The sequence below is a fragment of the Buteo buteo genome, chromosome 12, assembly GCF_964188355.1.
Source record: "Buteo buteo chromosome 12, bButBut1.hap1.1, whole genome shotgun sequence".
In the NCBI taxonomy this organism is placed as follows: domain Eukaryota; kingdom Metazoa; phylum Chordata; class Aves; order Accipitriformes; family Accipitridae; genus Buteo; species Buteo buteo.
The window spans coordinates 43,332,257-43,353,015 of record NC_134182.1 but is presented as its reverse complement, the minus strand read 5'-3'; the positions used below and the strand labels follow the sequence as shown (position 1 = coordinate 43,353,015).

The window sequence follows — 20,759 nt, the reverse complement described above, 5'->3', positions numbered from 1 at the left end:
AGTCCCCCACGGCCGCCCACGGTCCCCATGGCAACGGCAGTGCCAGCCGCCAGCCGCCCACCCACCCGCTCGCCCCGCGCCCCGGGGTGGGCACCCGCCTGCCCGCGCCCCTCGCCGCCCACCCACCCGCTCGCCCCTGGTCCTACCGGTGACGTGGACCCACGGGGCGGGGGGGTGTGGGAAGGACCCCGGTGTCCCGGCACCTCGGCTAGGCCCTGGTGCTACTGGTGGCCTCCAGGGTGGCCTCTTGTGTGTGTGTGTGTGTGTCCCAAAAAAATGACCCCCCAGCAAGCCTCTGGCATTGGAGGGGCTTCAAGGTGCCCTTGGGGAGGGGGGGGGGGAGATTTTTGCCCCCCTCAGGCCCCTCCCGGGTGTTTTGCTTAGGGGTGGGTTGGAGCCTGGAGGGGTTGTTTGGGGTGACATTGGTGCGGAGGGGGGGCCGATAAGGGAGGGTGTCCCCGGGGGGGGATGGAGTGAGGATGGCAGAGGGGGTGCGTGTGGGGTCCTCAGGGTGGGGGGTGTCTGGATATTGGGGTCTTTGGAGGGGGGGGATGTGGGATCCCTGGGGGGGGGAATGGATTTGGGGTCCTTTGGCGGGGATGTGAGAACCGGGGGGGGGGGAATCCTGCGGAGGGGGTCTGGATATGGGGCCTTTTGGGAGGGGTGGGTGGGGGTCCCCCCCGCCTGGGGGGGGATTCGGGATAAAGGGGTCCCGGGCGGGGGGGTGAGAAGCTGGTTATGAAGCCCTTGGGGAGACTCGGGGAAAGCGGGATCCCCGCGGGGTCCGGGGGGGGGGTCCAGCCCCGGGGCGGGGGGGGGTGCGTGTGTGTGTGATGCGGACGGGAACCGGCGTGTGGGGGCGATCCGGGGGGTGGGGGTGGTCCCCGACGCGGGGGCAGATCCGCGGCGGGGGGGTGCCCCGGGGTGGGGGAGATCCCAGCCTGGGGGGGGGGGAGTGGGGGTGGGGGGCGGCGGGGGCTGTCCCGGGCTGGTGCCTCCCCCGGCCGGTGCCTCCCCCGGCCCGGCAGCGCCTCCTCCCGCCCCCCCGCGCCAGGCGGAGCCGGAGCCGGAGCCGGAGCGGAGCCGGTGCCGGGGCGGCTCATTGCGGCGCGGCGCGGCGGCAGCATGGCCACCACCGTGCCCTGCACCCGCTTCACCGACGAGTACCAGCTCTACGAGGAGATCGGCAAGTAAGGGCCGCCGGCACCGGGCACCGGGCACCGGGCACCGAGCACCGGCCCCGGCCGCGGGCGGAGCGCGGGGGGCGGCGGGGGGCGGGCGGGCGGGGGGGGCGCTGCCCGGGGCTCCGGCCGCCGCTCGGTGCAGACGTGACGCATCCCCCCCCCCCGCCCCCCGCGGCGGGACGGGGCACCCGGGACCGGCCCCCCCCCCCCCCCCAACCCCCGGGACCGGGCCTGCCCATCCCCCCCCCCCCTCGTCGGCCGCCCCCCCCCCCGTACTGCCCTCCCCCCGGTACTGGCCCGGCCCCCCGCTTATACCGCCCCCCCCCCGGCCCCGTACCTACTCCCCCCCCCAGCTTCCCCCCCGCAGCCCTGGCCGCAGGGACCCCCGGGCCTTAGAGCCCCCCCCGGCGGCCCGGACCCCCAAGATCCTCCGAGTCCCGCACCCCCACCCCATAGACCCCGCCCCCCCAGTCCCTGCAGCCCCCTTGTTCCCCAAGGACCCCCCCCATCTTTATGGACCCCCACTCTTACAGCCCCCTCCCGATCTTTCCTGACCCCCCCCAGTCGTCAACTATGCCCCGGTCAGCCCAGACCCCCCCAATCCCTCCAGGTCCCCCCAGTCCCCAATCACCCATCCCTATAGACCCCCCCCAGTCCTTATAGCTGCCCTTGACCCTATGGACCCCCCATCCTTACAGACCCCTTCTCCATCTCTCCTGACCCCCCCAGTCCTTATAGACCCCCCCAGCACTCCCGCTCCCGCCCCTGGCTCCTACAGACCCCCCATCCTCACAGACCCCACACATCTCAGATCTCCTGGTCCTTATAGCTGCCCTGGTCCCTATAGACCCTCATCCCTCCAAACCCCCCCAAAGCCCTTATCAACACCATCCCCCCCCAGCCCTTATAGCCACGCCAGTCCTTATAGACCTCCCAAACCCCCGCGGTCCTGATAGACCCCCCCCTTGAGTCCTTAGAGCCCCCCTGGACCCTATAGACATCCCTCATCCTCCAGACCGTCCTTGAGTCCTTATGGGCACCTGCTCCTTTTAGACCTCCCCCATCCTCCAGGCCCCCCTTGCCCCCCACCCCTATAGATGCCCCAATCTCTCCAGACCCCCCCCCCATCTCTATAGAACCCTCAGCCACATCTCCCCTCTGGTCCTTGTAGACCTTTCTCATCCACCAGCCCCCGTTAGACCCCTTTAGGCCTTATATAACTCCCCAAATCTGCTACCCCCGCCCGCCAGCCTTTACAGATGCTAGCCCTTCTGGACCCTCCTAGTCCTTAAAGACCCCCCAGGTCCCCCCTACCCCCCCCGGGTCCTTACACCCCCCCCCCCCAGACACCCCCCCGTGTCCATGAACCCCCCCCAGGGTGGGTGTTGGGAGGAGCTGAGGAGGAGCTGGTTTTGGGGGGGCTCATTTGCCCCCAGTGCCGGGGTGGGGGGCAGATCCCCTCGACCTGCGTGCAGGGTTGGGGGGGTAAAACCGGGAGGCGGGGGGAAGGTGGGGGCAGACCTTGTCAGGGGAGGGAGGGGACCCCCGCTATAGTGGGGGGACATTTAGCAGGGGTAGACATAGTCCCTTTGGGGGTACTGGGGGGGACGACGTGGTGCCATCGGGGGCTATTCCCTCGCTTTCCCCCAAATCCAGCCCCTCCTGGTTGCCATGGCAACGTGGTCTCTCCCCCACCCCGCCATCCCTCCGTGTCACCCGCCAGCCACCGCGCGTGTCTGTCCCCCCCCCCGCCCATGCCGGGACCGTCGGGGACATCTGCCCCCGGCCGGTGGGGAAACTGAGGCACAGCTGGGGGGTCCATGACATTCGTCCCTCCCGCAGGAGCTGACGCCCACCGTGTCCCCCGTCCCTGGGGCCACGTGGGGAGGCGACGGAGGGGGGGACCGAGAGTGCCAGGCCCCGGGGAGTCCCCCTTTGTCCCCTGGTGGTGGCAGGATCCCCACTGTCCCAGCCAGCGCAGGGCCCTCGGTGTCCCGGGATGTGGGGACCCTGTGTGGTGGCAGGGGATGGCCTGGCCCCCCCCCCCACGTGTCCCCTACAGGACCCTCGACACGGCGGGGCCGGGGTGCTGCCGGGCTCTGCCGTGTCCCCAGCCCGGCTCGGGGGGACGTGCCCTACGAGGGTCCCCTCCGTGCCCCCCCGCCAGACGCTGCCCTGACCCCCTCCGCCCCCCCCAGGCATGGGTGCTGCTGAGCACAGGCAGAGCGGGGACCCCCGCTGCCCCTGGGGACCCTGGCAGGCAGGGGATGGTCAGGGACGTCGGTCCTGGCAGGGGGACAGGTGGTGGTGGCACTTGGCGGGGCTGCGGGCGAGCGGCTGCCGCTGCCCGGCGTGGGCACGGCCACGCTGTCCCCGTCCCCGTCCCCGTCCCGAGGGTGCCGGTGGCTGCTGGCTCCCCGTGCCCCGCCGGGTCCGCAGCCGGGCCCTGTGCCCGCTGCCACCACCGCCGCCACCACCATCGCCACCACCATCGCCGCCACCATCGCCGCCACCATCGCCGCCACCACCACCACCACCACCATCACCGCCACCACCACCGCCATGGCCACCGCTGCCATCCGGGCCACCCGCCGTCCCCATGGCAACAGGCTGCCGGTGCTGGATCCTTCCCGCGACCCCCTCCGTGATGCTGGCCCCTGGCCCCCTGCCACGCACTCGCCCCACCGAGCCCCCCCGCTCCTGCCCTGCACCCCCCAGCACCCCTCATCCGCAGGCCTCCGGCGTGCCTGGGGTGGGGGCCGAGCGGCGTCGGCCCCCCACCCCCCCGGTGTCGGGGTTCACCCCCCGGGTGCTGAGTCACGGCTGGCGCAGCCCCCAGCCACGGGGTGCTGAGTCACGGGTGGGAGCCCACCCGGGCCTGGTTTGGGGGGGGAGGGGGCACTGAGGCAGGCGGGGGGCGCTGAGCCTGTCCCCCTCCCCAGGGGGGCTTTCTCGGTGGTCCGGCGCTGCGTCAAGCTCTGCACCGGCCATGAGTACGCCGCCAAGATCATCAACACCAAAAAGCTCTCCGCCAGAGGTAGGACACCACCCCCCCGAAACCCTACCACCACCCATGGGGTGGGTGCCCCCGGGGCCACCCCCCAGCCCAGCCACCTGGGGCCCATGGTGACACCCATGGCACCCGTGACACCCGTGGCGCTCATGGCACAGGGTGCCGTCTGGGGGTGGGGGGTGCTCTGTGGGGGCTGGATCCGGCTCTCCCCCTCCCCATTCCCTCCTGCTGCCCCACGGGTTCCACCCCCCCCCCCCCGCCCTGGGCTCCTCCTCAGTGCCCCACAGCAGCCGTGGGGTCCCCTGGGGGGGTGGTGGGTGCACATGTGTGAGCAGGTTCTGTGCGCGTGTGTATGTGCGCGCACGTGTATGTGCATACGCTGTGTGCAAAGGGGTGTGGGTGTGTGCGCACACAGGTGTGAGCAGTTTGTGTGTGCCTGGGGGGGGTGTGCACCGTTATGAGCTCTCTGTGTGTATGCACACAGGTGTGAGCAGTTTGTGTGTGCCTGGGGGGGGTGTGCACCGTTATGAGCTCTCTGTGTGTATGCACACAGGTGTGAGCAGTGTGTGTGCATGGGCATGTGTGCATGCACGGGTGTGTGCGTGCTTGCACAGGTGCGAGGGGGGGGTGTGTGTGACATGTATGTGGGGGGGTTATGCACAGGTGTGTGCAGTGTGTGTGTGTGCATGGGGGGGTGTGTGTGCACTGGTGTGAGCTCTGTGTGTGCACACAGGGGTGTGTAGTGTGTGTGTGATGTGTACAGGGGTGTGCGTGCATGCACATATGTGTGTGCACATGTGTGTGTTCATGGGTGTGGGTGTGCACACATGTGAGCAATGGGGGGTGCATAAGCGTGTGCATGCACAGGAGTGTGTGTGTATTCTTGGTGTGCACACAGGTGTGAGCAGGCAGAGCGTGTGTGTGTGCACTGTGTCAGTGGGTTTGTGGGTGCATGTGCACACGTCAGCAGCGTGTGTGTGCAATGCGTACACAGGTGTGTGCACTGCATGCGTGGGGGTCTATGTGTGTGCACACGTGTGAGCAGGGTGTGTGCGTGCGTGCCTGTAGTGTGTCGTGGGGTGTGCACACACCTCAGCAGTGTGTGTGCCCACTGTGTGCATGGGGTGTGTGCAGGTGTGGGACGTGTGTGCACAGGGTGCGTGGATGTAGGGGTGTGTGGGGGGTGCACATGTGTGAGCAGGCAGCATACAGTTGCAGTGAGTGCGTGGGGGTGTACTCCGTGCGTACACACACGCGTGTGTACCTTGGCCATGGACGTGTGTGTGCACAGGTGTGAGCAGCGTGTGTTCGCTCTGTGTGAGTACAGTGTACGTGTGTGTGTGCGCACACACGTGTGTGCATTGTCTCTGTGCACACTGTACATCGGTGTGCGTGCACACACGTGTGCGGGGGTGGTGTGCACTATGTGTGAGCCGTGTGCGATCATGGCTATACGTGTGTGTACACACACACGTGTGCAGGTGTGTGTGTGTGAGAAGGTGCACACCGCTGTCCCATGTGTCCTCCCTGACCAGCACAGCCCTTGCCCTGCCTGTCCCTGCCCGGCCCCCCGCCCCCCCGAGCCACCCCCAGGCCGCAGTGTGGCACAGCGGGGCTGGGCACCAGCCTGTGTGCACAGGTACAGCCGCACACAGGGACGACCACACACGGGTACAGACGCATACGCAGGGACAACCACACACATGGGTACAGCTGCACGCAGGTACACACGCATACACAGGGACAGCCGCACACCCTGATACACACACACACACGGGTACAGCCACACGCAGGTACAGCCGCACACTCGTACAGTGGCACTCACAGGTACACAGGTGTACAGCCACATTCTGATACAGCCGCACACACAAGTACAGCCACACACACAGGTACAGCCGCGCATGCTGGTACGGCCGCACACACAGGTGCAGCCACATGCAGAGGTACAGCTGCACGGATGCACAGCTGCACGCACAGTTACAGTCACATGCAGGCACATGTATGTACACCTGCATATACAGGTACAACCGCACACTCATACAGTGGCAAACATGGGTACACATGTGACACGTGTGGCCACACATAGGTACAGCTGCACACACACAGAGGTACGCTCGCACACACAAGTACAGCCACATACAGAGGTACACTCGTGCACACTGGTCCAGCTGCACACATGGGTGCAGCCGCACACAGGCACACCTGCGCACACAGGCGTGCCTGCACATGTGTGCGTAACTACATGTACAACCCCCCTCCATGTACCTGGGCAGCCACGCATACATCCACACCTGCACACCTGCAACACATACACAACCACGTGCACACGCACACCCATACACACGTACAGCCGTGCATGCTTGCACACCCACACCTGCACACCCATCCGTACATGCACAACCACACAGATGTATATCCACACACACATGCACAGCTGCATAAACATGCACAACCACATACGCCTGTGCACACCAGCATACACGTGCACACCCAGACACACCAACACCCACGTGCACGTGCCCACAGGTGCACGCACACACACACTGGTACAGGCATGCACAGTCCCCATCGACACCCCCCACACCTGCACCCTTGTGCATGCCTGCACACCTGCACCCACCCACAGAGACGTGCACTCACACATGGGCACCTGCAGGCTCCTCCAGCCAGGGACGGGGACAGGGATGGGGAGAGCTGACCCCCCCGGTGCATGTGGGGCTGGGGGGTCCCAGGGTGGGGGCGTGGGATGGGTGTCCTGGCTGACCCCTGTGTCCCCAGACCACCAGAAGCTGGAGCGGGAGGCCCGCATCTGCCGGCTGCTGAAGCACTCCAACATCGGTGAGTGACGCCTAGCCCAGGACACGCGGGTGCCCCCCCGGGGGTCACCCTGGGGGTCTGCTGCGTGCCACGCTGGGATATGCTGGGTGCACACCTGGGCACGTGTGGAGTCTCACCCCTGGGGTCCTGCTGGGCGCCACCCCAGGGACGTGCCGGATGCCACCCCGGGGGCACGGCGGGTGCCACCGTGGGGGGGGTGCCACCCTGGGAACACGTGGGGTCCTGCTGCGTGCGCATCCCGGGGAGACGCTGGGTGCCACCCTGGGGATGTGCTGGGTGCTCCTCTGGGGACATATGGGGTCCTACCCTTGGGGTCCTGCTGGGTGGCATCACTGGGACATGCTGGGTGCCCCCCTGGGGTCACACTGGGTGCCCCCCACCATGGGACACGCTGGGTGCAGGCGTGAGGGCTGCGTGTGACACAGACACACGTGTGTCACACATGGCAGCTGCCCCGGGGGCTCCTGGGGCCGAGGCTGAGCCTGTCCCCGTCCCCATCCCCGTCCCCGTCCTGTCCCCACAGTGCGGCTCCACGACAGCATCTCAGAGGAGGGTTTCCATTACCTCGTCTTCGACCTGTGAGTGCGGCTGGGGGGGTCAGGGGGTGTCGGGGGGTCCTAGGGGCTTGGGGCCGCCTGGGGCACTCGGGTCCCGGGGTGACGCGGTGCCCCGGCTGCGTTGCAGGGTGACCGGCGGCGAGCTCTTTGAGGACATCGTGGCGCGGGAGTACTACAGTGAGGCTGATGCCAGGTGAGCCCCCGTGCCCCCCCCAAACACCCCTGGACACCCCCAGCCCCCCCCGGTGCCTTCCCCCACCCGGGGGCTGCAGGGATGGGGCAGCTCCAGCAAGGCAGGCAGGGGGGGCACCCAGTGGGTGGGGGGGTGCCCCCCCATTATCATAACCCCCCCACTGGCTCCATTCTGCTGCCGGGTGCTCAGTGGGCCCCCTACACGTCCCACCCCACCCCCCACGCTACCCCCCCTGCCGCTGAGGCCTGGCGCTGTCATGACATGTGCTGGGGGGAGGCTGATGGTGGGGGGGGCCCCCAGGGCCCCCCCCGTGCCGGTGCTGAGACCCCAGTGCCCTGTGTGCCCACCGTGTGCCCGTCCCCGTGGTCTCTGGGCTTTCACAACATTGTTTCTCCCCCTCTCTCGTTCCCCCCATCTCCGCCTCCCCCCCCGTCCCCGCCCCGTGCCCCCCCCCCGTTCCCCCCCCCCGTTCCCCTGTCCCTGCCCGTCTCCCATCACGCGTCGCTCGGGCTCTGTGCGTGTCCGTGTGTCCGTCCGTGTGTCCGTCCGTCCGTCCCACCGCTGCCCTTCTGCTCGCTGCCCGCTCCCCCCCGCCCCGGCACCCCCTTCCCTGTGTTTTGCCTCCTGCCCCCCAACCTGCCCCCCACCCTGGCCCACCTCCTGCCCCTCTACCTTCCCATCCCCTCTCCTGCCCCCCCGCCCCCCTCCCACCCCCTGCCCTTCCATCCTGCCCCCTCCCTTTATCCCCGTCCTGCCCCCCTCCCATCCCCTTTACCCCCTCCTGCCCCCCATCCTGCCCCCCCACCCCCCTTACCCCATCCTGCCCCCCTCTCCCACCTCTTCTCCCCATCCTGTCCCCCCAACCCCTGCCCCCCCGCCCCCCCGTTTTGTTTTGCAGTCACTGTGTCCATGAGCTATTAGCACGCGTTTCTCCCACCCATCACTTTGCCCCTGTGCAGAGGGAGCCGCAGGTCAGTATAACGGGGGGGGGCCGGGGGGGCCGTGCCCCCCGCGCTGCCCCCCGCCCGCCGGAGCATCCCGCTTCCCGGCCCCCCGCTCCCCTCGCCGGGACCCCGCTTTGGGGCTCTCTCCTCCCTCCTTTTTCTGACACCCGGCCCCACTTTTTTTGCACCCCCTTGCAGGGAGGTTGCCCCCCGCCCTCCATGCCCCAGCACCCCTAGCCAGGCGGGGGCCCCCCCTTCACCCCCATTTCAGCCTCTCATCCCCCTGCTCCTTCCCTCTTTCTTTCTTGTCTCGTCTCCATCTGCCCTCCCCGCACCCCCCGTCCCGTCCCCCCCCCGTGAGTCCTGTCTGGGGGACCCCGGCGTCCGGGCAGCAGCAGGGCTGGGAGGGGTCCCCACGGAGGGGGGGGCACAGCAGCATCATTAGGGTGACCCTCCCATGGCTCCATGCCAAGATGGGAGCACCCCGTGATGGGCGCCCAGGGGTGAGCCCCCCCGCCCCAGGCGGGGGCACGGGGAGGGGTGCCAAGCTCAGCACCCCCCCCACCATGTGAGATCACTGCTTGTTTTTGTAGGGTCCCATCCCCCCCAGGGTGCAGCGCGGTGCTGGCAGCGGGGCAGGGGGCTGGTTTGAGGGGGGGCACAGGTCCAGGCGCCCCCAGGCAGGGGGGGGTGCAGGAGGTGGTGGTGGTGGTGGGGGCAGCGTGCCCCTGACCCCCCCCTCGACGTTTGCACGCAGCCACTGCATCCAGCAGATCCTGGAGGCTGTCCTCCACTGTCACCAAATGGGGGTCGTCCACAGGGACCTCAAGGTGAGTGACCACCCCCCGGCCGTCCATCCCTCTGCACAGGGCACTTCTCCCCCCTCCCAGGTCTCGGGGTCCCTGGGTCCCCACAGCTTGGGGGGGGGGCCCAGCTCAGTGGGTTCCCGAGCCCCCAGGTCCTAGGGGTGGGGGTTAATGAGCTCCCCCTGGGGCTGGGGGGGGTCCCCTCTGCTCTGAGTGCCTCCAGCTGCCACCTCCCCTTTTTGGGGGGGGTGTGTCGTCCCCCCCCCCATTCACGGCACACTCTTGCGCCGAGTTGGGTGTTCACAGCGACCCCCGCCACCCCAGCTCGCCCCCGCATCCCCCCATTGGGGTGCGGGGTGGGGAGGGGCTCGAGCTTGGCTGTGGGGTGGGTCGGGGACACACACGGGGACAGGGTGACGCTGAGCTGTGGGGTTCTGCCACCCGGGGCACCCCCCGGCCATTCGGCACGGGGCTCAGCCCCCCTGCCCGCGGCACGGGGGGGGACTGGCAGGTGGGCAGGACCCTCTCGCTGGTGGCTGCAAAGCCCCCTCTGCTTCCCCCCCCCGGCCCGGTTCCTCCTGTCCCCCCCTCACCCCGTGCCTGGCGCTGCCCGCGGCAGCCGGAGAACCTGCTCCTGGCCAGCAAGTGCAAAGGGGCGGCGGTGAAGCTGGCCGACTTCGGCCTCGCCATCGAGGTGCAAGGCGATCAGCAGGCCTGGTTCGGTGAGTGCCACCGCCTGCCCGTGCCCACCGCGTCCCTCTCCTGTGCCCACCGCGTCCCTGTCCTGTGCCCACCGCGTCCCTGTCCCGTGCCCACCACGTCCCTCTCCCGTGCCCTCCGCGTCCCTCTCCCGTGCCCACCGCATCCCTCTCCTGTACCCACCGTGCCCCTGTCCCGTGCCCACCGTGTCCCCCCATTCCCGCCCTGTCCCTGTGCCATGCCGCATCCCTGTCCTCTGCCCACCGTGCCCTGCCCCATCCCTGCTGCATCCCTGCCCCATGCCCACAGCATCCCGCCCACTGCGTACCCCCCGGTGCCCACCGCGTCCCTGTCCCGTGCCCACCGTGTCCCTGTGCCATGCCCACTGCATCCCGCCCTGTCCCTGTCCCCGTCCCCGTCCCTGTCCCTGCCCTGCCCGCCAGGGCGGCTCGGCTCAGCTCCTGCCGTCTCCATCCCAGGCTTTGCGGGCACGCCCGGCTACCTCTCCCCCGAAGTCCTGCGCAAAGAGGCCTACGGCAAACCCGTGGATATCTGGGCGTGCGGTAAGAGCCCTTCCCTGCCCGACTCCTGCCCGAGCCCTGCCTGATCTCCGTCCCGGTCCCACCCCGTCCCCATCCCTCTCCCCATCCCGGGCCGCGTGCCCCGGCCGTGCCGCGCTCTCCCGGCCGGGTGGGTGCTGCCGGGGGGGACGGTGCCGTCCTGGCAGCACTGGGGAGGCTGGCGCGGGGACAGGCCATCTCGGGGACACCGCTGTCCCGCGTCCCCAGCCCCCCCACCCCAGCCCTGACCCCGCTCTCCCTCACCCAGGTGTCATCCTGTACATCCTGCTGGTGGGCTACCCGCCATTTTGGGACGAGGACCAGCACAAACTCTACCAACAGATCAAGGCCGGTGCCTACGACGTAAGTCCCCGGCGCCAGGCACCCCCCGCACAGTGGCTGGCTGGCCCGTTAACTCTGGAACCTACTGAGGGATGCTACAGCTGGTCACCACCGGGCAGAGCCTGGGGGATGGCTTTGGGCCACGTCTCCGGTGGCTGGTTGGGGACATGTGGGCAGGTGGAGGGACGTGGGCACTGTGGGGCTGCCCCTCCCCAGCCATCACCCCCCTGTGTCCCATCCCCCCCCAGTTCCCTTCACCCGAGTGGGACACGGTCACCCCCGAAGCGAAAAACCTCATCAACCAGATGCTGACCATCAACCCCGCCAAGCGCATCACAGCCCACGAAGCCCTCAAGCACCCGTGGGTCTGCGTAAGTGCTGTGTCCCCCCGTCGTCCCCCTGCCCTGGTGTGTGTCCCCCGGCCCGGTGGCCGCCGACACCTGGCGCTGATCCCCCTTGTCCCCTGCAGCAACGCTCCACTGTGGCCTCCATGATGCACAGGCAGGAGACGGTCGAGTGTCTGAAAAAGTTCAACGCCCGGAGGAAGCTCAAGGTGAGATCTTCTCCAGGGGGGAAGCCTGGGCTGGATCCGACCCTGGCCGTGCCCGGTGTTCCCCCACCCGGCACAGCACCATCCCTTTCCACGAGCACAGTCCCACTCTGCCCATGCCCGGTGCAGTATGGTCGCATCCTGGCAGCGCCTGGCGCAGCACCGGCCCGTCCCAGGCACCCCACGGTCCCATCCTGGCCACGCTTGTTGCTTTGCCAAGGGCCACAGTCCCATCCCAGTGGTACCTGGTGCAGCATGGTCCAATCCTGGCCCTGCCTGGCACATCACCCCGTCCCATGGCCCCATCCTGCTCCCCCCCATCCCACTGCCCTGTCCCAGGGCCTCATCCTGCACCCCCCCTCCCTTGCAGGGCGCCATCCTCACCACCATGTTGGCCACCAGGAACTTCTCAGGTAAGGGGGGGGGTCCCGCTGGCCAGGGGGGGCCGGGGGCCACAGCCCCCCTGCCCGCAGCCCCCGCCGAGGCCGGTGCCCCCCCTCCCCATCTCTCTGTCACTGTCTTTCTCTCTTTTTCCCACTCCCCCACCCCCTTAACCCGCCCCCCCCCTTTTTTCCCTGTCGGCGAGGATGGGGGCATGCGTTAGCCAAGGGGGGGGCAGGATCCGGCCCCCCGCCCCCCGCACACAGCAGCAGGTAGTGCCCCATCACTGTGTCGTCCCCCCACACCCCCCCCACTCCAGTGGCTGGCGGTGGAGGTGGCGGGGGGACACACACACGTGGAGGGGACACACACACACACACACGACGACGGAGCGGTGTCAGCCACCCCCAGGCCTGAGGCCAGGGTGATGGACACCCCAGGACTCGGTGTTGGGGCGGGTGGCGGGGTGGGAAGGTGGGGGTCCCGGCTGCAGCCCCCCCCCAACCTGCCCCCACCTCCCTAACAGGAGCTCTGCTCCCTTTCTCTCTCCTCTCTCTCTCTCTGTCTCCTGCCCGTCTCCTGCCCGCAGTGGGCAGACAGACCACCGCTCCTCCGACCATGTCGGCGGCCGCCGCCGGGGCCCCCCTGGGGCTGGTGGAACAAGGTAGACGCGTCCGCAAAGGGCCCCCCCGGCCCCCCCCCACCGGCCCCGCTTGGTTTCTGTGTGTCCCCCCCCAGCTCCCAGCCCCAGATCCTTTGTCCCTTGTCCCCCCCCAACCATCCTCTTCCTCACCTACACCCCCCCCAACGGGTTTCGGGTGCCCTCCTCGGAAATCGGAGCGCATGCATGGCCCCCCTGCATTGCCCCCCCCCCCGCACCCCCTCCCACTAGCCTCTCCCCCTCCCCACGGGGACCGAGAGATGCCACTGCCCCCACCCCCCACTGTCACCCCCCCCAGCTGGTCCCGGGGGGGGGTTCTGTGGCAGCCCCCACCCCCAGTGCTTGTCCTCCCCAATCCCAGGGGGGGCTGCTTGGGTGCTTGTGCCCTGCTCTGGGCCAGTGGTCCCTGATGGGGGGGGGCACTGTGGTGGCACCCCCTGGGGACACCCACCTGGGTCAGCAATGGGGAGCTGGGGGGAGCATAATTTTAGGGTGGTCCCCCCCCCATTGCTCCCACCCCATGGCACTGCCTCCCTGCCCCCCCGCACACAGGGGGGGCACACCGGCACGTGGAGGGGGGCAAACCCACTGCATGTCCCATGTGCCCCCCGTGCCCCCCCTGTGTCCCCCACCCTGCACGCCTGCCCCCCCGCATGTGCACCCCCCTGCATGCCCCCCCCCGCACAGCTTCCAGAGAGCTGCAGCCAGTGTTCGTGGCGCCGCGAAACACTCGGCGGGTCTTAAACCGTGCCCCCCCCCCCTCCCCGGGCTATAGCTGGCCCCCCCTGCCGGGGATCCCCGGCCCCCCCAATTCGGCTCTGGTTTAAACCCCCACCTCTCAGCGCCCGCCTGCTTTCAGAGGAGGGACCGGGACCCTTGGGGACACCCCGCCAGGGACCCCCGTGGGGACATGGGTCTGCCGGGGGGGCAGGGGTGTCCCCTTCCCCCCCCCATCAGCCCCCCCTCCCCATTGGGTGCTGCTCCGTGCCACCCTGCTGTCACCAGACTCGTCACTGCACAGCCCCCCCCCCACCCCATGATGCTGGTGGGGGGGGTGTCCCCGAGCTCAGAGAAGTGATGAGGATGCTCGAGGTGACACCCCCCCCCTCCCGGCCACTTGTCCCCCCCCCCATGTCCCTGTCCCCCCCCCCCCCCACTGGCCAGAGATCGCGATAGCAGTGACAGATGGTCCCCCTGCCCCGTCCTTGTCCCCCTCCAGGGTGACACTGGGGGGGCACAGGGGGCTGCCCCACGCCTGGACTCAACTCATCTTTTTTATGTTTTTTTCTTTATGTTTTCCCTTTTTCCTCCTTCCCCCCCCCCCCCCGTTTCTCTCTCGCCCCCCCTCTCCTCTCTCTCTCTCGCTTTCCTCTCTGCATTTCTCCAAGGTAAGCCAGCCCTGCCCCCCCCTGCGGGGGCCTTCAGGATGGGGACCCCCCCCAGCTCATGTGTGTGTGTCCCAGGATGGGGACCCTCCCCCAGGATGGGGACAACCCCAGAATGGGGACACCCCCCTCCCAGCGTGTCCCCCCCTCCCCCCCGACACCGGGGTGGTGGGTGCTGCCAGCACCCTGGGGGGGGCATCAGGGTGGGGGGCCGGGAGGGGGGTGTTGGGGGGGACACACACACAAGGTGTCCCTTGTCCCCAAAAGAGGAGTCAGCTGCTGATGCTCTCTCCCCCCCCCGCAGCAGCTAAGAGCTTACTGAACAAGAAGGCGGACGGCGTGAAGGTGAGGGGCCGGGGGGGTGGCGAGGGGGGGCTGCCCCCCCACCTCGTGCCACTGAGCCCCCCCTCTTTTCTCTTCCCCCCCCAGCCCCAGACCAACAGCACCAAAGGCAGTGCCGGTGTCACCAGCCCCAAGGGGACGCTCCCACCCGCCGCGCTGGTAGGTGCCCCCCACCCGTCTCGCACCCACCCACCCACCCTCCCACCCCCCCAGGCCAGATCCATCCCGCCAGCCCATCCCATCCATCGCCATGCGCCCCCCCCGCCCCCCCCAACCTCGTCCGTCTGTCTGTCCGTCCGGCTGTCCCTGGTGTCACTGGGGATGGGGGGTTGGCACGAGAATGGGGAGGGGGAGTGCAGGATATGGGCACGGGGGTGCCCTGCAAGATGGACGGCAAGGTGGGTGCAGGATACGGCCATGGGGTGCCCCATCACGCGGACGGCGAGGTGGGTGCAGGATACGGGCACGGGGATGTTGCGCCGTACAGACAAGGTGGGTGCAGGATACGGGCACGGGGATGCTGAGCACGACCCCGCCGGTCAGGTAAGTGCAGGATACGGGCACGGGGCGGCCTGGCTGGCACAGCGGGTGCAGGATGCGGGGATGACCCGGCAATGCGGACAGCAAGGTGGGTGCAGGATACAGGCATGGGGACGCCTGGCCGGCACAGCAAGTGCAGGATACGGGCACGAGCGTGGCTGGCTGGTTCCCTGAGCGCAGGATACGGGCAGAGGGATACCCAGCCCACACGGCAGGTACAGGATTCGGGCATGGGGATGCCCAGCCGGCACAGGGAGGGCAGGATACGGCCATGGGGATGTCTGGCTGGTTCCGTGAGTGCAGGATATGGGCATGGGGATGCCCGGCAGGTACAGCGAGTGCAGGATGCGGGCAGAGGGATGCTTGGCTGGCACAGTGAGTGGAGTACGCAGGCACAGGGATGCCTGGCTGGCACAGCAAGTGCAGGATATGGGCACAGGGCTGCCCTCCACGACCTGGCCGGCTCCTCCTCGACCATCCACGGGGTCCCGCTGCGTCTCTCTCCCCCGACTCTCTCCCCTCTTCCCGCCCCCCCCCGCCCTCCAGCCTCCGTCTTTCTGTGAATTAAACCATTTCGCTTTCGCTGGACTAATGACTCTCTGCTTCTCTCCCCCCCTCTGCCCCTCCCCGAATCCGGTCTGGGTCTCTCTTCGCCCCCGTCCGCGTGCCGCTCGCTCCGTCGTCCCCCCTGCTCCGTTGTCCCCCCTCCCGGGCTCTCGCTTCCTCCCCCCCCCCCCGCCTCTGTCTCTCTCCCTTCTCCCATAGGAGCCTCAAACTACCGTAATTCATAACCCCGCGGACGGCATAAAGGTATTGCTGCCTCTCTTCCCTTCTCGCCTCGCCCGCGTTCGTTAGCCCCCGGGGTCATTTGGGGCCCCGCTTTCCACCTCCATCTTCCCCCCCCCCCCCAGCATCAGCCATGGCGCAGGGCAGGGAGGGGGCTGACGTGGCGCTGGAGCGGATGAGGAGCGCGCTCGGGGCGCGGTGACGGCGGGGGCTCCCCTGCCCCGCAGTATCTGGCATCGCCGGGGTCCTGCCGAGTCCCAGCCGGGCTCATCCCCCCCTCCATCCCCAGCCCGGCCGGATTCTGACCCTCTCTGTTTGTCTCTCTCCCCCCGCACTGCCGCTGTCCCGCTGGCAGGAGTCGTCCGATAGCACCAACACCACCATCGAGGACGAGGACACAAAAGGTGATGGGGGAGCAGGAGGGCTGTGGGGAGCGGCTGGCGCTGGGATGCACTGGGCTGCACTGGGAGGGTGCTGGAACGCACTGGGATGGAGCTGGGATGCACTGGGAGGGTGCTGGAATGCACTAGGATGGAGCTGAGGTGCGGTGGGAAGGCACTGGGATGGCAGCAGGGTGCACTGGGATGCACTGGGATGCAATTTGACGGTGCTGGGATGGTGCTAGGGTGCATTGGGGTGTGCTGGAATGGCACTGGGACAGCACTGGGATGCACTGGGAGGGTGCTGGAATGCATTGGGACGGAGCTGGGAGGCACTGGAACGGCGCTGGGATGGCACCAGGATGCATTGGGGTGTACTGGAATGTAACTGGAATGCATTGGGACACACTGTAATGGCACTGGGATGCTCTGGGATGGCAGCAGGATGCATTGGAGTGCACTGGGATGGATTGGGACACACTGTACTGGCACGAGAACGCATTGGGAAGGCACTGGGGTGGGCTGAGATGGCACCAGGATGCATTGGGGTGCGCTGGGATGGCACTAGGATGCATTGGAGTGAACTGGAATGGATTGGGACACACTGCAATGGCATAGGGGCAGACTAGAACAGCACTGGGATGCATTGAGATGGCACTGGGATGCACCAACATGCACTGGGATTCATTGAGATGGCCTGGGATGCGCTGACATGCACTGGGGTAGCGCTGGAATGCACTGAGATATATTAATGTGGCACTGGAATGGACTGGCATGTCACTGGGATGCACTGGAATGATGCTGGGACACACTGGGATGGTACCAAGATTAACTGAGATGCACTGGATAGAACTGGGCTGTACTGGGATGTACTGGAATGGCACTAGGACACAGTAGATTGGCGCTGAGATGCAGTGGGATGCACTGGGACAAACTGGAGTGCAACAATATGCTCTAGAGCAGTACTGGTACACACTGGGATGGAACTGGGCTGTATTGGAATGTACTAGGATGCAATAGGATGACGATGGGACATACTGGGATAGAACTGGGCTGTGTTGGAATGCACTGGAATGGCACTGGAATGCACTGGGAAACATTGAGATGCACTAGGATGGCACAGAAGTGGCATTGAGATGCACTGGTATATAGTGGTGTGGCACTGAGATGCAGCAGAATGGCACTGGAACACAGGGTGACACAGGAATGGACTGGGATGGTACTGGAATGCACTGGGAAACAGTAGGATGGTACCAAGATGAATTGAGGTGCGCTGGAATGGCAGTGGGATGCACTGGATGGAACTGGGGTGGGCAGGAAGGCACTAGAATGGTACTGGGAAGCAGTAGAATGGTACTGCAATACACTGGAATGGAACTGGGATGTATTGGGATGCGCTGGAATAGCACTGGGACACAGTAGATTGGCACTGAGATGCAGTGGGATGTACTGGTGCAAAATGGAGTGTAACGATATGCTCTGGGATAGCACTGGGACGTACTGGGGTGGAACTGGGCTGTATTGGAATGCACTGGAGTGGTACTGGGGTGGCATCAGGGTGAAATGAAGCATTGGGATATAGTGGAGTGGGCTGCATTGGAATGGCACTGGAACACACTGGGATTGCACTGAGATGCACTGTAATTCAACAGCATGATGCTGGCATGCACTGGGATAGAACTGGGGTGAACTGGAATGCTTGGAATGGCACTGGGACACAGTAAGCTGGAACTGGGTTGCATTGAAATGCACTGGGATGGCCCTGAGATGTACTGGTGTAAACTGGGGTGTATCAATGATGCACTGGAATGTACTGGGGTGTCACTGGGATGCAGTAGGATTGCACTGGGATGGAACTGGGGCATGTAGGATTGCACTGGGATGGAACTGGGGCATATTGGAATGCACTGGGATGTATCGGAGTGCACTGGAGTGGCACTGGGATGTGTTGTGATGCACTTGCATGGAACTGGGATCTGTTGTAATATACTGGAATGGCACTGAGCCACAGTGGGATGGCACTGGGAGACACTGGTATGGAACTGGCTGTATTGGGATGCACTGGAATGGCACTGGAACGTGCACGGGTAACATTGGGATGCACTGGGACATGCTGAGCTGGTACTGGGATGGCACTGGGCAGCACTGGGACATGCTGGGAGGGCCCAGGACACCTGGGCCATGGGGGTGCTGAGACCGGTGTGGCAGAGCTGCGGGGACCCTGGGCACACGGACGTCCCTGTGTCTGTCCGTCTGTCAGTCCCCATGGCCCATGCATCTGTCCCCATAGTCTCTCTGTCCCCAAGGTCTGTACGTCTGTCTTCACGGTCTGGCTGTCTGTCCCCATTGTCTGTGCCTGCTCCATGGGCCATCTGATTGTCCCCATGCTCCCCTCGCCCCCCCCACATGTCCCTTCTCCATGTCCCGTGTCACCATGTCCATCCCCAAATCCCTTCCACCCATCCCCACAGTGTCTGTCCATCCCTCTCCCGCCCCCCCCCCCATCCCTCCCCTCCGTCCCAGGGGACCCCAGCGTGGGGACAGGGACGGGGTGGTGACACTGGCTGTTCCCCCCCCCCAGCCCGCAAGCAGGAGATCATCAAGATCACGGAGCAGCTCATCGAGGCCGTCAACAACGGGGACTTTGAAGCCTATGCGTGAGTGGGGTCCCGTGGGTGGGGCAGGGCGGGGCAGGGCGTGGCCGGGCAGGGCTGCTGCTCACCCACTGCCTTGCAGGAAGATCTGCGACCCGGGGCTCACCTCCTTTGAGCCCGAGGCCCTGGGCAACCTGGTGGAGGGCATGGACTTCCACCGCTTCTACTTTGAGAACTGTGAGTGCCCGGCGCTGCCCGCGCCCTGCCTGTCCTCTCCCTGTCCCCTGCCTGCCCAACCCATCCCCGTCCATCCTGCCTGTCTCCTTTGCTGACCCCTGCCTGCTCCCCCCCGCCTGTCCTGCCTGCCCCTCTTGCCTGTCTCCTGCCTGCCCGCCCATCCTGTCGGTCCCCTGCCCATTTGCCTTACCTGTTCCTGTCTGCCCCCCCCACCTGCCTGCCAGGCAATCTTGTCCATCCCCTCCCCTTTTTCTGCCTGTCCCTCTGTCCAGCCAAACTTCCCAGCCCTTGCCTAGCCCCTGCCTGTCCCCTCTCTGTCCCTGCTCGGTCCGTCTGTCCATCTATCCTGCCCATCCTTCCTGTTCCCCTGCCCATCCTCTGCCTGGCCACTGCCTGCTGCCCTGCTTATCCTGCCTGTTCCCCACCTGGTTCTCTTCTGCCTGTCCATCCTGTCTGCAGGTCCATCCGCCCGTCTCTGCCTGCTTGTCCCTCCTGCCTGCACCCTCCCTGCCCATCCTGTCTGCCTGTCCATCCACTCCTCCCTGCCTGTATCCCTCCCTGCCTGTCCCTCCTGCCTTCATCCCTCCCAGCCTCCCTATCCATCCTGCCTGTCCCGTCTGCCTGTCCATCCACCCTGCCTGCCCGTCCTGCCCGCTTCCCCGAATCCCTCCCCGCCTGCCCAGCCCCGTGCCTGCCCATCCATCCGCCCGCCCTGCCACCCATCGCCCTCCCTGCGCTGCTGACGGCCGCCCCCCCCGCAGTGCTCTCCAAGAACAACAAGCCGATCCACACGACCATCCTGAACCCCCACGTCCATGTCATCGGCGAGGACGCCGCCTGCATCGCCTACATCCGCCTCACCCAGTACATTGACGCCCAGGGCCGGCCTCGCACCAGCCAGTCGGAGGAGACCCGCGTCTGGCACCGCCGCGACGGCAAGTGGCAGAACGTCCACTTCCACGGCTCGGGGGCCCCTGTCGCCCCGCTGCAGTGAAGGTGAGAGCGGGATCGGGGTTTGGGGGGGGTGCGGTACCGGTGTACCCCGGTTCTGGCTCACCCCGGGGCGGGGGGTCCCCCCCATCCCCGCAGAGCTCGCGGTGGCTGTCCTGGTTCCAGCCCGACGGAGACGGCGATGGGAGCCGAGCCGGCAGCCGGAGCTGCGGCCCCGAAGCACGCGTCCGCATGCCTGTCCCCCCCTCCACCCCGGCCCCTGATCCTCCCCCCCTCCAGTGCCTGTGTTTGCAGAAAACAAAAAGACAAAAAAAAGACAAAAAAAAAAAAAAAGCCAAAATGACAACAACAACAAAAAAAAGGCAAAAAAGAAAAAAAGGGGGAAAAAAAAGAAACCAAACCAACAAACCCCAACCCAACCAAACACACACCCAAAAACCAACCCAGCCGCTCGGCCACAGCCAGGGGGCCTGGGGGGGCGCTTCTGCGCCCAGACCCCCCCGCCTGTCTCTGCCTTGGGGGGGGGTGTCTCCTGGCTGGCGGGGGGCGGTGGTGGTGGTAGCGGGGGTCCCGACCCCCCCGGCTGTGCTTGTGGCGTTTCGCTGTTGCTGGTGGTGGATGTTGTTCTCTGGACGCCGCTTTCGCTCTTTCCCTCCCTGGTCCCTGTACATAGAGAGAGCTCTTTATTTTTGAATTCCCACGGGGGGCCCCAGCCCCGGGGGGGGCTGCTGGGTGGTAAGCGAGGTGGTGGGGGGCGGAGGGACCAACACCCGACCCGCTCCCCCCCCCCAAAGTCTGCTGCTGCCCCAGGAGCGA

At 66.9% G+C, this 20,759-nt stretch overlaps 1 protein-coding gene across 7 annotated transcripts; it reads left to right on the top strand.

The window, feature by feature from the left end:
• The first annotated feature begins 1,070 nt into the window (after window positions 1-1,070).
• CAMK2B (calcium/calmodulin dependent protein kinase II beta) lies at window positions 1,071-20,283 on the top strand. Of its 7 annotated transcripts, XM_075043788.1 has the most exons (22): window positions 1,071-1,190; window positions 4,127-4,221; window positions 6,976-7,035; window positions 7,559-7,613; window positions 7,720-7,785; window positions 8,684-8,756; window positions 9,487-9,559; window positions 10,155-10,257; window positions 10,714-10,797; window positions 11,063-11,157; window positions 11,385-11,507; window positions 11,606-11,689; window positions 12,057-12,099; window positions 12,657-12,731; window positions 14,122-14,458; window positions 14,543-14,614; window positions 15,761-15,805; window positions 16,137-16,185; window positions 18,743-18,818; window positions 18,898-18,992; window positions 19,754-19,988; window positions 20,082-20,283. In XM_075043788.1, exons 1-21 carry the CDS (start codon window positions 1,126-1,128, stop codon window positions 19,984-19,986), a joined length of 2,001 nt encoding a protein of 666 aa, XP_074899889.1. In that variant the 5' UTR covers window positions 1,071-1,125; the 3' UTR covers window positions 19,987-19,988; window positions 20,082-20,283. The 7 variants fall into 7 exon arrangements, with proteins under 7 accessions (XP_074899889.1, XP_074899892.1, XP_074899891.1 ...); XM_075043791.1 differs by lacking the exon at window positions 8,684-8,756 and having other exon boundaries at window positions 14,421-14,458; XM_075043790.1 differs by lacking the exon at window positions 8,684-8,756 and having other exon boundaries at window positions 14,418-14,458.
• The last annotated feature ends 476 nt before the right edge of the window (window positions 20,284-20,759 follow it).

Bases quoted from the DNA above. Each gene is read 5' to 3' on its own strand.
- CAMK2B (XM_075043788.1), top strand. From the start codon at position 1,126: ATGGCCACCACCGTGCCCTGCACCCGCTTCACCGACGAGTACCAGCTC. The intron at 16,186-18,742 runs GTGATGGGGGAG...CCCCCCCCCCAG, and splicing joins CGAGGACGAGGACACAAAAG to CCCGCAAGCAGGAGATCATC. The intron at 18,993-19,753 runs GTGAGTGCCCGG...CCCCCCCCGCAG, and splicing joins CCGCTTCTACTTTGAGAACT to TGCTCTCCAAGAACAACAAG.